Below are 16,754 nucleotides of genomic sequence, written 5' to 3' on the forward strand. Positions count from 1 at the left end.
GGCAGTGGGTTCCTGTGACTTTTCTGACAGCTCTCTCCCTCTAGGCATAATAAGTCCAAGTTTACGGACCCTGGCTTGGGGAACCTAACCTACAGTAATCCTTCATATCGGACATCTACCCAGGAGGTGAAGATTGAATCCATTCCCAAACCAACCATGTACAACCAGCTGTGCTACAAGAAGGAGGTAAGAACTGCTACTAAGGACATGGAAGCCCAGCCCAAGCTGCTGTTATCACAGGCCTCACTAGGTGGAAGAATTGCAACTTGTGAGCATTTACCTTTAGGACACAGAAGGACAGCTTCAGTGCATTGCTCAGACTGCTATGGACATCAGCCAGCAACACTTCTTTACTAGTGAGCTGTAGTGAATTTGACCTGTCTTTAGTTCTCTGCTTCTTACCCACTCCCACAGTGTCTTGTATTTCATTTGCATTGGGTGCTGGCCCTCGAAAGTGCATGAACCAATTTAAATTGTCTTCCTTGGATACAGGTCCTGGTTAGTGACTTGCACCAAGGTTGCTTTGGACAGTCACCAGGGGAACCAGGCAGCCAGAAGGGGTTTGGTAACAAGAAAATGGCTCCTGGCTGTGCACAGCCTGAAAAGGGTGGGATAGGGGAAAAAAATAGAGCCCTTATTAAATAGAGCATTTTAAAGGCCCTTCAGAGGTCCGTACTTTGTGCCACATGATGGAGAGAGTTTAATATGATATCTTGCAGCACTTAGTTTCTCCTCTCTTTTCTCCTCAGAAGCTTTCTTATCACTCAGATAGCTTCTCATCTTCCCTGTTCTGATTTCCGTCCACATCCTCACGTCAGGTATCACTGCTCTGTGTGCTTGATCCTGCCTCCCTCACTCAAGCTCTGTTGTGTGGCTCAAGCGCTGTCCGTACTAATTGCTCTTTCTTGGTTTCCTTCCCTGCTTTTATGTCCTTAAACTAGCTCTACTGTCTGTCAGGAACATACAAGTAATTTTCTGTGGCAGATTGTTTGGTCTGGGCTTTGGCTACTCATACTCGCTGATATTTTGAACAGGCAATTTCTGTTAGGACAGTTTGTGATTATCTATTAGATTACTTGGTTCCTCTGGCAGGGATCACAGACTCACACAGGGGAAAGTTTTCCCTTACTGTTCTTCAAAGGTACTATCCAATAGATTCCCCAAATCTTCAAGCCATTTTAGCTTTATCTGTTAAGGATAAGCCAGGATTATTTATCTGGGAATCTAAATGCTTTCCATTTTCCCTTAATTCTGATGCTCCTTGATATACTCAGATGTATATTTCCCCACCACCTCCACTTTCTCCTCAGGGATAGATCAGGTGCTCCTTATTTCACAGTGAGCCAAGTTACATTTCACTATTTTAATCTCAGTGTGGTCCCTTTTGCCTCTGATCGTTTTTGTTGATTCCCTATAATCTCCTTCCCCTCTGCTGCTGTGAGACTTGGACTCAACAGTGGTATTCCAGCTGTGAGAGGTGAATCTAGAATGACTCAGATGTAAAGATTTGCAAACCTTGAATTGATCTCCTGCCTAGTTTTACCATGAGCTTTTCTGTCTGTTTCTGCTTCCCATTTTGTTTGGTGGGGTTTTTTTCCTTCCTTTTTAGTCTCAGTATTCTTACTTTCTTCTGTCAGGGAATATGTACAGTTGAATGAGAAGAGCAGCCTCATCCTCATTCTGCTTCCATGACTGAAGAATCAGGGAGTTTGGAATGAGAGCCCTTGCAGGGAGGACTCATCTGGGGGTGGTAAAGAACTAAAGAAAGCTTAAAATGGGTTCTGTCATTGTGGCAGTTAAAGCCAGTGGCTGTTTACATGGAGGTCCAGCTCTTTGTCTGCTTTCCTGTCTTTATTCCAGCTCTGCATTGCTCTTTGCCATATTTTTCCATAGATGTATTCTTTTCATTCATCTGTCTTCTCCCTAGACTGGTCCTGACCACAGCTACACTAAGGAGAAGATCAAGATTGTGGAGGGGATATGCCTTTTATCCAGTGATGATTCCGAATGGGATGACCTGAAGCAGATTCGGAGCTCCCGTGGAGGGATCCTCCGGGACCACGTCTGCATGAAGACAGATACGGTCTCTATCCAGGCTAGTTCTGGGTCACTGGATGACACCGAAACTGAGCAGCTGCTACAGGAAGAACAGTCTGAATGCAGCAGTGTTAACACAGCAGCAGCCACTCCTGAGCGGCGGGGCTCACTCCCAGACACAGGCTGGAAACACCAACGCAAGCCCTCCACAGAGAGCGAGGTCTAAAGTACACGTGACTTTGGAAACAGTCGTACCCTCCCTACCCTCTGCTCTGCACAGAAAAGACAGACTCTGCCTGCCTGGCAAGGAGGGGCACAGAGACCAGCCTCTCTTGCAAGGGGCCTGAGACTGGGACTGCCTTTCAGCATGGTGCCTGGGCAGCTGTGTTGTTGTGTCTGGAGAAGGAGGATGGGTGGGTTGGTTGGAACCCAGAGACCCTTTTGACTCATTTTCACTGTCTGTGGTTTATTTATATGTTCCCTTTTCCTGGAAGTTGCCGCATTAACTTTTGCAGTGACTTGTCTGGCCTGAATCTGGTTCAGAGTGTCTGTTCCCTGGCAACCTGCAAGTCCTGTGCCATCCAGCTCACGGTCAATGCCCATGAAGAGAGCAGAGCTGCCTCATTGCTGGCTCCTGGTCACAGAAGTACCCCTAGTCATTCCAGCACTAGCAGCACTCTTTGAGGCTTTGTGTTGAGGGGTCTCTGACATGAGAGAGGTCTTTTATAGATGGGATATACTTTGGGGCTCAAGAGGACACTGACACAGCATCAGGTCACCTTGTAAAGGCATAAAGAGGAGATAACCACAGCTGCCGAGACTCACTTCATGAGAGCATCACTGCTTACTTTCATATCTGCTACTAAAAACTTTAAGGAATGCTCAGATGGGAGCACTGTGTCTGTTGCTGGCAGTGGACACTGCTCCAGTTCTCCCCTTTCCCGTTAAAACATGTTTCTACTCTGGAAAAACAAGAGTCAGCAAATGCCCCTTTCAGAACTGTTCCCTGTGGGTACTGGAGTCTGAGTGCTGAACTTGAGACAAGGAGAAATTGGTATTTTACTTAGCTCTACAGGGCTAATGGGGGGAAATGGGTCTCAGCAACACCTAAATTTTACTGATCTTTGCATAACTGATACATAAAAAAAGAAAAAGAAAATTTGCTAGGTCCCCACTAGTCCCAATTCTGCAAGGTCCCAATTATTTTGGCCTTTAGGACCTTTGATTACCATAATAAGGGAAAAGAGATAATTCCTAGGTCGAGTCTTTCCCAGGGGAATGCTCAGTGCTGACAGTTAGGAACTGCTTTATTACTAGGCTGAGCCCATTTGACCTAGAATGGGAGGCAATAATCAGGGAGCTGCAAAGGCCATTCTAAGTAGTTGTTTATCAGACAGAATTGCACTTTAAGTTCTTCTGTTACCACTAAATAGCTCTCATTGCCAAATAATTTTTCCCATCAGCTGCATGAGCTTCAGTTCTCCCGCCTCCAAGACTCTTACCCTTTAGGGAATGTCATCCTATCCTTGCAGCCAAAACCCAGCAGCATTTGGTGCTGGGTCTTGCATGCTCCCAAGGACTATTGCCACCTCTTCATACTCTCTTGTCATCTGTTTGTTCAAAAAGAAAAAAGAGAAAATATTGCTTGACACTTCTTCAAAAACAAAATTGATATTAACCCCTCAAATCACATGGTAAAATATTAAGCATTAAGCCAGATCCTTGGAAGCAGAAGTTCCCAGTGAAGAATTTCTCACTGCAAACTTTGTAACCTCTTTTATCACATGGGAAGAGGTCAAGTACATTCCCATCCATGGTGTAAAGAGAACAAAACATACACTGGGCTATGGTTCAGAGGTAGGGGGAGGGTACAACTCCCATGCAATATATTTTTCAGCTGATTAAAAAGGAGAATCATCCTACTCTGCTCGAACCTTTTTTATATGCTAACAGTCCTGCTACCCCTGAAAAACACCACAGTTGCCAGTAGTTTGCCTGTACTTTTCACAGTAGAGGTAGCTTTGTAGATAGGGGAAGATTGCAACTTTGACCTGGCTAGGTGGCTTGAGACTCTGTCCCTAACTGCACCATTGGGCTGACTGGTGTATATTCCTGTGGAAAATGAACTGGAGCTAAGGCTTGGATTTCCCTGTGTAATGTGGGACTCTTCCCTACTCCCAGAGGGATTTATTTTTTTTAAATTAGATTTTTATTTAATTATTTATTTGTTTGACTCCAGCCTTGGAAGCATTGATTTTGTTGGGCAGAGGCACTTTCGGATTGAGGTGTGGACTTGACTGGGAACTGAGAAAGGAGTGCATATCACTGACATGGACGCTGCCTGTCTAAGCCACTTCACGCAGGGACAACACCAGAGGGCTCAAGCATAAGCAGAAGAATCAGATCATGAGCAGAAACCATGTATAGGGGCAGGGGCATCAGGGCTGGGAGTGGGGAGATGGGGAAGGAAGGCTCTGACCTGTAGGACAGCAGGGTTTCTTTGGGTTTTGGAATGGGTTGTTCTTTTTTTTTCCCAGTAGCTTATATGACCATGCACCAAAATCCTGTGGTGGGACAGGGGTGAAGGGAAACATCTGCCCAGACCTGTCACTTAAGATTAAGTCAGCCTATCAGAGTAATTGCCGTCCAAGTCGCAGGTGTGGAAGGGAAAGGAAAAACACAGTCAGTCTTCTCAACAACTCATGGTGTTTGTGATCTCCACCTTGATCAATGTTCTCTGCTGTTTCTTAGGCGAGACCCTGCACACTCCAGCCTAACAACCATTCATAACTGCTCTCTGCTCCCTTCCTCAAGTGATTATGGTGAAAAGGAGCAAAAAAATATCACACAGCCTCCTCTACCAGAGAGGTGGGCAGAAATTTGTGTCTTTTTTATAGAGACAGCCCCAGTGAGATGCTGCCTTGGGGATGCATCATGGTTCCCATTCCGGGGAAGAGAAGACCCTCGTTGCACTTAGGATGTTAAGAATGTAGAAAGGCTACTGGAGGATGATCTCTTGAGCACTGATTTACTATGTAAAAAGCAAACCTCTCTCCTGTCTGTCCTGAGCTAACGTCAGTGATTTCCGTGTGTTCGTGTGTAATGGTTTTAACGTTACTCACTGGAGACATTGGATTTTCTGGAGTTATTTAACCACTGTGTTCAATATTTTAGGGGTTGATGATAATTTAATATAAATTTAGCTTTTCTTAACCACTCTGCCTGGCTTTTGGTTGTGAATCATGCATGTTCTTTGGACTCTCCTTTGAATGAGAAACTCCCAAACCTGTTCAGACAGGACCTCAACTTTGCTTTATTTGAGAGGAGCAAGAAGATAGGAAGAGATTTGGGTTCGTAGAAACCTGATTGTAGCACACACTGTACCCCTTTGATTTTGAATCAAGGGCCCAATATCTACAGTCACTTCTGCAGATTCTTTCACACACATAATACCTCTCACTCTGCCCCATCTTGCTTTTTCACCCTCTCTAACATGGCAACAGCAGAAGGGGCTGTTCGTATTAGGACTGTAGAGATCTCAAGCCTCTGCCGAGTGGAAAATAAAGTTCTGAAGAAGAGCTGCTTTTTCTTTCTGTAGGGGGTTTTGTTTAAGCTTCTGTCGCCTTTTTTTTTTAACCAAGAGTTTAAATAGTGCCAAAGGCTGAGTAATGAATGAAGCATCCATTAATAACTGACATTACAGTACTGGTGCTAGTCTTGTAACACATTCTGTCCTTTTCTGATGAAAAAACTACCTAAAACATTTAAAACAAGTGTATTTCTGCTCATTTCACAATTGAAGAACTGTGCAGAATCCATTTCAATCAGGTCATGAAAAAATTGCCTTCTTCCAAAAAACTGATGGTGCTCACATGGCATGGTGGGGAGAGGGCAGCGTAAGATTAATTGTAGTTGTGTGCATGGCATTCTGGTGTCCCTTGTCTTCTATTCTGATCACCCATAAAAAATTTTCCTTCAATTTTTAAAGCTGAAGTGAAGAAACAAACGAGAGAAAACACACAGTGCTCCAAAACCAGTTCACAGAATGGGTCAGGGTGGAGAGGACACTGTGGGTCACCTGAGCCAACCTCCCTGATCAAGCAGGGTCACTCCAGAGCACATGGCACAGGACAGTGTCCAGACAAATCCTGTGATCTCTAGTCAGGGAGACTCCACAACTTCTCTGGGCCATCTCCCAGTGCACGGTCACCCACACAGTAAAGTTCCTCCTATTCATGTGGAATTTCCTGTGCATCAGTTTCTGCCCGTTTCCTCTTGCCTTATTGCTGGGCACCACGGAGCACAGCCTGGTTCATCCTCTGACACCTCTTCAGATACTGACAGACATTGGTGAGGTCCCCTCTCAGTCGTTTCTTGAGTTACTGCTTTACAAACTCACTGACCATAAAGAGAAGGCCCATTGCTCTGTAACAGGATCTTCTCCAGAGCCGAATCCATCAGCTCCGAGATGCTTTAGCCCTTTGCCGGCGGGTCCCGCGGTCTGACCCGGCCGCCCTAGGACCTGCGCCTCTCGCCAGGCGCTGCTCCGGCCGTAGGGGGCCCGGCAGCCCCCTCCTGCACCCTCCGCGGGGACACGGCGGTGGCCGAGAGAGCGGACGGGCATGTCTCGGTAGCTGCCGAGCGGGGTACGCCCGGTGCCGCTGGAGACCGCCCGCGGCGGTGCGCGCTCCCGATAGCCCCGCTGCCAGCTTGGGAGCGCGCGGAGAGCACGCGCTGCGGCTGCCCGATTCAAACGGGCCAATAAGAGGCGCGGGCGCGAGCGCGGGCGGGGCCGGCAGCGGCCAATGGGCGCGGCGGACACTGGGAGGTGCGGGCGGTGCTGGCGATTTCAAACCCCGCCGAGCAGCCGCCGGACCGTCACCGGCCCGACCTGCCGGGCCCAGGTGAGACCCGATGGCCTTGTCCCTGCCCCGGTGGGCTCCGGCCCCTTTGCCATCCGCTGTCCGCGCCCGTGGGAGGGTGGCTAGGCCTGCCTCCGCTGCCAGGCCCGAGCCTCCCCGTTTCTCTCGGGAACCGTGTGGAGGCGTAGTCCCGGCGGTGCGACATCTCCCCACGGAGGTGGTCCCGGCCCGCGGGCTGCGGCGGCATCCGTCCGCAGAGCCCGGCAGCGTGAGGATTGCGGCTAGTAGCGGCGAGAGGCTGCGGCCTGTACCGCGCCGCGCCGCGGAGGTGCGACTTGCTCAGGCCGCCCGCCAGCCGGGGCGCGATGGGGCCGGTGGGAGCCGCGGGCTCGGCGGCTCCGCTACGGCCGCCTCCGTCCGTTGTGGGTCTGGGGCTGCTGCTGGGGGCCTTCCGTGGGAGGCGGCCGGGATAGTGGGCCTGGGAGCTGCCGGGGGAACGGGGCACTTCTGTCCCCTGAGGCTGCGTACAGGATCTGTTCCCCTTCTAGAATATCCTAAGCAAAACGTTCTCTGGGGTAATTGTAGTCCTAAAACCAAGAGCGTGAGCTCATCTCTTATTTCTGCAGCTCTGTTGTTGGGTGCGAGTATTAAGAGCCAGAGCCCCTCGCCAGGAGGTGCTTCCTGTTGAATCCTCTCTAGTATATGCGAAGAAGAGCTGGGTAGAAGTGTGTGTCCCATGCTTCTGCACGCACAACTTTCCTGCATTTCATTTAATTTTGTTTCTGAAACAGATAGTCTTGTGATTCTTCCAAAGACAGTACTTTTCAGGTTGGTGTGCAGAGGGTTTTCCTCCTGAATCTGGAAGTTTTGGGTCGGAAGACAGGCTGAGAAAAGATACTTCTGTGCGCCTTAAGCAAACCAGAATTCTGTTCTAAGAATAAAAAAAAAATTAAAATCATATGTGCTACAGTTTTCTAACTGATTTGTGTTTACTGTGTATCATCTATCTGGTTATTCTGCAGTTTTTACTTTTTGCTGATTTTAGTGCTTGATTTTCTGCTGAACTGCAGTGCTGTTCAAGTTGCCTTGTGCAGGTGAGAAGGGGATGAGAAGTTGTCAGGATGTTGAGCTACCAGCAATGGGAGCCCTTCCTAATGTATTACTCTTGTATCAACGAAAGTGTTGCTATAGGCTTTCAGTGAATCTATTCGTTTGAAACTGTAAAGCTGCTTAGTTCAGAATCCATGGAGTCTTGAATATTGGCATATTCTAAAGGTGTACTCACAAAAGTCTGTTATTAAAACTTTGAGAAAGGTTCACCTCAGAAGGTAGAATGATTGAGTGCAAATTGCCTGTATAATTTTGACTCTTTAGTGTCTAACATGAGATCAGTTGATTGTACAAAATTTAGAATGTGGTTTGGTTTTCTTGCCTCAGGCTTGGCCTTTCTTTAAACTTCGCTGTTTTGGTATCTTCCCCTCATATTGAACCTACAGATTCACTGTTTGGTTTCTTTTCTACTTCAAGAATTGTGATAGGGCTAAGCCTTATAAGCACCATTGAGAGAGTGATATATCAAAGCAGAATCACTGGCAAATGGCCTTCAGGTACAACAGACTGTTTCTGAACAAATGGTTGCAGATGTATTGAAAGGAATTCTCAAAAACACAAAGTTGGGTACATTAAGTAGGTGACCTGCTATAGGAGAAATTATGTGACAACTTCACAAAAAGAAACTTGAATTTTAGAAGTATGGGAGTTATTCAGACTGCTTTAGATCTGTATTGATGGTTCTCCCTTGGTGTTGTAATATGAAAAAGGGAATGCATGGTGATGGAGCATGATTCCTGGTTCTTGTACACATAAGACTTGTATTTTGTCAGAACTTAACTTTCATGCTGGCTCTTGTCCTTCCCCTTGTATGGGTCAGTTATGTAAGCTGGGCCTCTGCCTCTGAAAACTTTGTTTGCCACAGTGAGCCTGTGCTCTCATACCAGAGTCTGCTAAAATGGAAAGATCTTGTTCCTATTTAATAGTCGATGCAGGAAACCTGAATTTCAGTGTAATGTAATGAATGGTTTCACTCTGTGTGTTTGTTGATAAATATACAGCAGAAAAGCACTTAGCATATTGTACGCTCCTTCAGTCAATCGTTTTTGGGGATTTTTGCTACCCAGTTGTCATCTGCAAATGCAGCACTTCTGTTTGCCCCTTCTTATATATGACTAAAACACATCTTGAACAGTACATCCAATTAGAAACTGCTCTGAATATTTTGTGGAGTAGAGATAACTATCTTAATTATCTAATTTGGAGGATTTTGTTGTGAAGGATGCGTGACTGGAAGGACACTTGAAAGATGTAAATGCTTGCAAACCTTTAATTAAGGTTTTCAAAGTCACGGTCAGTGTTCATCTGGTTCCCTTTTTTCCCATTTCTGCCTCTCCTCTGTTTCACACTACCAGCAGCTGTCCTTATATGGTTTATAAAAGAAATATATAAACTTGTATTGCTAATTTGTTTGTAAACTATTTAATGTAAATGGTTTGTCAAGTCTGCCGGAGTAGGATGGCATTAAAGCCATTTGCATCTGTAGCAGAATGGTTGGTTCAAGACAACATAGTCCAAGACTAATATGGTGTAGCTTTGCTGACGCTTTGTTGTAGACTGTTCCCGGGGGTTCATGTTATATGGGTGGAGTTCTGAAGTGATTGAAAAGCCTTGTACGCTTTTGTTTAAACTAAATATTGCCTTGCACCGGGCAGTGTTGCTCTGGCTGGGGTTGTCTCTGACAGTTCGGTGGCTGCCAATGTCAGATGTTGAAAAGCAGAAGCTGCTGTGCGTGTTCGTGCCTTTCTGCTGCAGAGGTAGAGTGAGGTGGTAGGAAAAGTAACTTGGGCAATTCAGTGGAAGCATGGCTGGTGCTAGCGGTGCCTGGAAGAGGCATCTTTCTTTGGCTAACTAAAAAGATGGCCGGAGAAATACAGCCTTAAATCACATGGCTTGATGCTCTTCTGAGGAGGAAGCAAGTGACACCCAGTTCCCACCATACCAGCTTCTTCAGTTGCTATTGTAACTATAGAAAAGGCATCTCAAAATGTCAGACGATGGGTTAGAGAGATTGCTGATGAATCAGCTCCACCAGGGCGCTGTCATTACACATCTTGCAGCAGCATGAAATGCGGGGATGGTACGGTGCCAGGCTCTTCGTTCGTACCTCCTTTGGAAGGCACTGTTTCTCCTTCCCCACGGCTGGCCTTGTTCCTGCTGTCGGGTTTCAGAACCGCTCCCTCCTTCAATTAGGGATTGCTGGATGATTGGTGGCCTGGGATAATGTCTGCTGCATGCTGGGCTATGACCGCAGCTCCCTCTGTTAGAGTAGTAATTGTTCTGACGGGCATGGGCGTTCGGCGTATGACTCATGAGGCCAGCAGGCCTGGCGGGCCAAGCTGCTCGCTGGTCGCCGGCCCGGCGGCCCCTTCTTTGCCGAGAGGCGGCACCGCGGCCGCCGGCAGGGCCGAGCAGCGCCTGCTGCCTCTCGCCCGGCCCCGCGGGGGCGGCTCGGCGGCGGCGGGAAGGGAGCGCGATGTGCCCGGGGCTGCTGCGGGGTCAGCGCGGCGGGGCCGCCGCTGCCCTGCCCTGCCCGCCTTTGTCTGGCCCCGGCGCGGGCCGGCTCCCGCCCAGGTGCGGCCGCGGCGCCCCGAGCCCCGCCCGCGGCGGGGAGGGGCTCGTCCCGGCCCGCCCGCGGTTCCCGCCCGCTGCTGCCGGGAGCCGGCCCGGAGCTGTCAGGGTGAGTGTCCGGCCAGGCCCGGCCGAGCCGCGGGCGGTGCGCGGCGGCGCTGCCAGGGCCCGGCCCGGCCCGGCCGTGGGGCGGGGGCGGCGGGCACAGACAATGCCGGGCGGGAGGGCGGCCTGCTCGCCGTGCCCGGCCGCGGCCTGCGGCCACACTCCCGCGGAATGGGAAACGCCGCCGGGCTGCGGGGACGCCTCTGGGGCTGCGCGCAGAAGTGGAGGGGGTATTCTTCTGGAAGGTGCTGGGGATGGCGGGGGCGCCGCTAGTTGCAGAAGGAAGCCGTGCTGGAGGGAGCTTCCCTTGGAGAAGGAGGCAGCTAGTGATGTCTCCGCGGGAGCTTTCCTTCATCAGCAGTTCAGGCCGTCCTTTTAAAGAAAATCACATGAGCCTTTTCATGCCTGAGCTCCGTAAAACCTCTTGAGGGGTGGGGGCCTTTGCAGCTTACAAGCACAGTCCCACTGACATCTTTCACTCCCGACTGTCCACCCTTAGAATTATGTCAGAGCATGCCTGTGCACTTGCCCGTGTGTTGCCCTTTTCCCTTTTGCCCTTCTCGCCTCCCTAAGACTGGCTTCACTCCAGGCTTACCCATGCAGTTACAAATTGCTTTTGGTCTTAGCTGTAACAAACAGAAGGTCAGTTTATTTTGCATTGTCTCTCACTTTTATATGAATGGAAAAGAATGGCCCTGGTTACTTTCAGAGGCCATGTATTAAAATGTATTTTTCCAGAAAAATTAAGTATTTGTATATCTTACCAGTAGCTTGACATTTGTGCTATTAAAATTTCACTGGGGTGAGTTAGGGCATACAAATTAAAGCAGGCAAGAGAGAATTTAATGCTGTTTGCTCTTTAATGCCATTTAGTGTGCATTTCTCCTTTTTATTTTTCTTATTCTGAGGTCTTTCTAATTTTTCATCAAGAGTCTTTGTATCTTGCAACTTATAATTAATCTGTCAATTGAAAATGCCAGCCTTTAAAATTCTATTAAATTTTTATTGCCTACTGTATTATGATTTCTTGAGTCTTCAACATTTTTTCAGAGCCACTTCATGTTGTGTCTGATGGGAAGGTTTGGCTGGCAAATACAAAAAAACCCCGTGTTGGACTAAACTTCTAAGAAAGTGAAACTTTGTCCTTTCAGAGCCAAAGAGCAAATGGACCCAAAATTGCCATTAAACAAAAAAAAAAACCAAACAATTCCTTCTACTGAGAAAACTGTGGCTGCACTACCAGAGATCTGTCCGCCAAGAAGTATAGTTTTATCTGAAATGTGACATCCAACTATATGTGCTCCAGATTTGTGCCCTATTGTATAGGAACATTTCAAACAGATTTTTACTTTAAAAATACGTGTCTTGATTTCTCTGAACTTACACTTGAGTAATGCTTTTGAGAACCTCTCAAAATATGAAAATATTTGATGATGTTCTTGTGCAACTGTAATATTCAATATGTGAAAGTGAGTAGGGAGAAGTAGACAATCATTATCAATAAACATCTGGTTTTGTTTAGCATAAAATGGCTTCCTAGTTTGCCATTGTACATCTTCTGTAGAAAATGGGCTGGAAGCTGACACTTCACAATAATATACAGTGATAGATGATGAATGTATGCTTCAAAAGAAATCACATTTTAGAATGTTAATGATATAAAGACTTTTCCTTAGCAGTACCCCATACTATAAGCTATGATGTTAATGCAATTCAGCTCTGCAAATTGTAGCAGGAAAAGCATTTATTTAGAAGTTGAGTAAGAGCTGTTCAGAGTAGTTCATGGTGAATCCAAACTTTGGATGTTTTCATACTTTCTCACAATCTTTTAATGTGTTGATCCATTTGTTTTCCAAATGTACATATATTTGTTTGGCAATTCTCACTTTTACATTTGAAATTCTTGCATTTGTGCTGCCTTGTAAATGCTTTCCACTCTTGCTGCATTTTGCATGATCTCCCTTCAAAAGATCCTCTTCTTTCCTTGATGGTCTTCATTTTGTCACTGTTCTGTAATATAAAGCTGCCCTGCCAAGAACTGTCAGGAAAGATTTGTTATTCATCTCCACTACTGATTTCTCGGGTGACTTGCTTTTGGAAATGTTGCATTGACCACTTTTATGACAAGTGTCTCTCGCAAAACTTACTTTGGCAGTTCAGTTGCTTAAGAGGGATTGTTTTCTAGATTTTACCAAAATTAATGTTGTTTCTGAAATACTTAATTCTGTTTGTTCCAAGTTGTGGCAGCAAAAAAAATCTATGTAGGTCAAACACTTCATTGCTGCAAATTCACTAGTAATAAGGGAATTTAGCTGTGTTATCATATAACGAGGCCACTTGCTATTTGGTTGTTGAGAAGTAATGACTTGAGGTTTGCATGTCTTTGCAAAGAAGCTTTTAAGAAAAACTTTCTTGTCAAATGCGGGGTACTCTATGATCACACAGAACCCAGTGACTTAATTGAAGAGAGAAACAATAATCTTTTATTCTGTTGAATGCAAGATGCAGACAGTACAAAATCTTGGCATTAGGACAGACATGAGCAGTGATGAAGCTAGAAAGACTGGATGTTTAAGAAGGAGCTTTCCCTCTGTGACTGTGGAATACTTTCTGAGAAATTGTCTGTTCTAAAGAGATTTGTAAATTACTGGGGGGAGTATAATTTTATCGCTATTTTTGGATGGCAGATTCAGTGCAGAAAGTAACTTAACCCATTTTGTAATTGAAGTATCGATTGTAAAAATAGTAGGGGAACTCAGTTGACCAGACTGAAAAAAAAAATAGGTGAAACACTGTTTCATGGTCATTCAACTCCCTTCCCTATGTCTATCTTATAGTGTGTGATTTCCCCCAAGTTAAGTACATTGTGATGTGGGAAGGCAAATGCTAGATGCTGTAGTGTATCACTACTGTACAAGCAAGAGGTTGTACTTTGTGGCAGTGAACTGTTGTATATGTGTGTTTTGGTTTAGAGCAAATTTGGGAGAGAACCCCAAAGGGGCTCTTTTAGTAAAACAGATTCAATTGGCCCCTCCCCCCAGTCGGTCCGCGAGAAACTACTTTTTTGGAGAAAAGTGGAAAAAAAATATTTATTAAACAATAAAACCTAAACAATATTAAACAATAAAACTCCTTACTGCTCTAAAAGAGATGACAAGCTGATAAAACTCTGTCCTTGGGTTGCAGCTGAGCTCACTCAGTCTCTGGTCAGTCTGTCCAGTGCTGGAAATGTCGCAGGCCAGGCCCGGCCCGGTGGGCCACAGGTGCGAGCTGTCGGTGCTCCCCTGGGTGTTCAGTCTAGAGCAAGTTTCAAGAGATCTAAAGAAAAGGGAAAAAAAAAAAACTACAGTCCAGGGAACTTCTTTGCTTCAGCTAGCTAAACTAACTAAAAGCAAAAGAGAGCTCTGTTCTGCTGTCTCTCTGCAGACAACACATTCAGGAGCAGGAATGTGGAGGAGTGAGTGCAGTGTCTGAAAACAAACTGTGTGCTTCTTCTCTCCCTCCCTTCACTCTCTGGAACACGTCTTAAAGGTGCAAAACTTACTACTCAGCATAAAACAGAACTAAACGATTGGGGATAAAAGCATCATATAGTCAACTCAGGACAATGTGTAAGGATAAAAATAATTGTAAATCATTCTGGTAATGGACAAGCCTTTTTAATAGAGTTGGTATTGACTTTAGGGTTTGAACTGAATTGAGGTTTTGATTGAGGACTGTCCTACAGTTAGACTTCTTTCCTTGGCAGAACAGATCTATTGAGAGAAATAATGTTTCTTTTAATTGTTGAGGTAGTAAGTTCATGCTTTTGTCAGTTTTCTAAAAAAACAGTGTAGATGTCTAGTACAGGTGCCAAAAGTTTATCCTGGTGTTCCTGTTGCTGGCATGTGTGTTCATGCTTTTTTCCCATTTTTCTTCAGAATAACTATTATCTTTGTATTGGTTCCTTATGTGTTCTTCAACAAAAAAGTATAAAGAGGCAATAGCTTGAATTAGTTCCAAGTTTCTGATTAAGAATCAGAGCTACCTAATTTTCTATAAAGTTAGTTTTGCTTTTTCTTCGCAAGGGTGTATGTGACTTTGGGAAGAGACCACTGCATCTATTTGTTGTCTGCATCCACACTGAGGAAGTACTCCATTATTTCTATATTGGTGCATTCAAATGAAGATATTCCTAATGCCAGCTCAGTTTATACTGGCAAAGCTGTCTTTGCTGATGGCACTTGGCTGCAGAGCTAACTTAAGGAATGGGGAATTTTACTGCTGGAAACTCTTCGCTCTACGGCATGCCTGCATCTCTTGCTAGGTGCGCCGTTTGGAAAGCTTTTCATGTGGATTCAGTCTTGTTTCTTGCTTTTAGAGAGAAGTCGTTGCCTTTATAGAGTTTGATATGTTTTACCCTCTACTTCTGTATTTGCCCTGAGCATCTTATTTTGGGTGTGGGGTGGTGCTTTTTGCGTTGTTTCGGTGTGCATATTTGGTTTCTGGTTTTTTGTGGTTTTGGTGGGTTTTTTTTGGTTGGTTTTTTTTAATAGGTAAAATGCATTGAGTTTGAACCAGGAGTTTGTTGATTTCTATTTCATTTTGAACTCTCTCAGAAGGCTGAAGGAGGGATAAGAGAACAAATGAGAGGTTGGGGAAAGAAAACATAAGCAGGAGTTTAAGCAGATCCATTGCAAAAGGCTGATGGGGTTTGGATGCAGTAACTCACTTGCCCTTTTGACCTTGTATGACTGTTTGGGATTGGTATGACCTTTGAGTTCTATTCTCATTATAAATGAGAATAGAATGAGTTCTAGTCTCATTGTAAATTTTAATTTGGAGTACCTTTTTTTGTCAATTCCTGACGTGGAGAAATGCTGTGACTAGAGGTTTTTTTTGTATTGTTTTTTAGTAAGTTGAGCATTAAAAAAGATAGTGAAAGAGAATTAACAGTTCAGTGGAATGGGTTTTAGGTAGCCTCACTTCTGAGTACTTCGCTTCTTACATAATAAGCAGATCCTTTCATTCTCAGTGGTTTACAGTTCTTTGGCCCTCCCCAAAAAAAGTGTGCTTCTTTAGAAGCACACTTGTTACCACTGTGCTGATGTCAAGAAAAAATACCCATATTGTTGTTTGTTTTGATGAGAAAGGGAATGAGAAGGAAACACCCTAATAACGCTTGGATGCACTTGTTTATGTATGTAGTCAGTTTGTGTTCTGACATTGACTCTTGTTTTACTGCCATTGGGCAAATTAATAGTTTATGCAATTACAGTGAGAACAGTATTAACATCCATAGGAACTTGTAAATATTTAAGGCAAGCTTAGTGTAATTTGCTGTGGGGCTGTGTGTATTGGTGACAGGTAGGGGTTTTGGAGTTCTTTTTGTTTCTTATGGTTTTTGGTTTTTAATTATTGGGAGGTTGGGATGTTACTTGAGTATCTTCTAACTTATCCAGGAAGGAATAAAAAAGACTGGTTTTACTGTATGGTGTTGCTAGCCTAATTTTGCTGTCAGGTTAGCTGTATGTGTTAGTGTTGTGCAGCTGACAGAAGGCTTTGAAGTACTTACTTACTTCATTTATGTGAGTGAAAATATGCCCCTAATTCAAGGGATTAATTTTCTACAGACAACCTCTGAGTGAATTAGGTGAAATACTTTGTAGGCCAAAGGCTGAATTTCTGTTAGAAGCATTCTGCTAGTGTTGTGTACTTATATGCCTGTAATGGTAAATTGTTGTGTATGATGGGGTTATAGAGTTCTTGGCTTGATCTGTGCATTCAGACTGGTGTGTTGAAATGTGTTACTCCCTCTCTGGTTTGATTTTGTGCTTATAAATAACACTGGGAGCCCTTTCTACTGCTGCTGCTATTTTCATTTTGCTGACCTCTCTGCATCAGACTGGTTGTCTCATTATTTTCTGAGCAGTCAGATTAGTTGTACAATAAGTCTGAGATGGGCATTGAGCCTAAGATCTCATCTGTCATACCCTAATAGTCAGTGTTCTTGTTTTAATCTAAAGGAAAGGAAGAAGGGGGAAACCACTACAACTTGAATGATTAAGGATTTAAACCCTCCACGTGGCA

At 45.2% G+C, this 16,754-nt stretch overlaps 2 protein-coding genes across 4 annotated transcripts in view; both read left to right on the plus strand.

The window, feature by feature from the left end:
* The window catches only part of LRP4 (LDL receptor related protein 4), an 83,398-nt gene extending 78,145 nt beyond the window's left edge, over positions 1-5,253 (plus strand). Inside the window, exons 37-38 of the mRNA XM_066551530.1 lie at positions 45-186; positions 1,928-5,253. Coding sequence (XP_066407627.1) covers positions 45-186; positions 1,928-2,263 — 478 coding nt within the window. The 3' untranslated portion in view covers positions 2,264-5,253. The remainder of the gene's footprint in view (positions 1-44; positions 187-1,927) is intronic.
* A 1,578-nt stretch (positions 5,254-6,831) lies between these two features.
* Positions 6,832-16,754, plus strand: part of CKAP5 (cytoskeleton associated protein 5) — a 54,548-nt gene continuing 44,625 nt past the window's right edge. For all 3 annotated transcript variants that reach the window (XM_066552735.1, XM_066552736.1, XM_066552737.1), the window contains exon 1: positions 6,832-6,941. The gene's annotated coding sequence lies outside the window, so the exon portion shown is untranslated. The remainder of the gene's footprint in view (positions 6,942-16,754) is intronic.

This window comes from Molothrus aeneus, chromosome 6 (assembly GCF_037042795.1).
Source record: "Molothrus aeneus isolate 106 chromosome 6, BPBGC_Maene_1.0, whole genome shotgun sequence".
In the NCBI taxonomy this organism is placed as follows: domain Eukaryota; kingdom Metazoa; phylum Chordata; class Aves; order Passeriformes; family Icteridae; genus Molothrus; species Molothrus aeneus.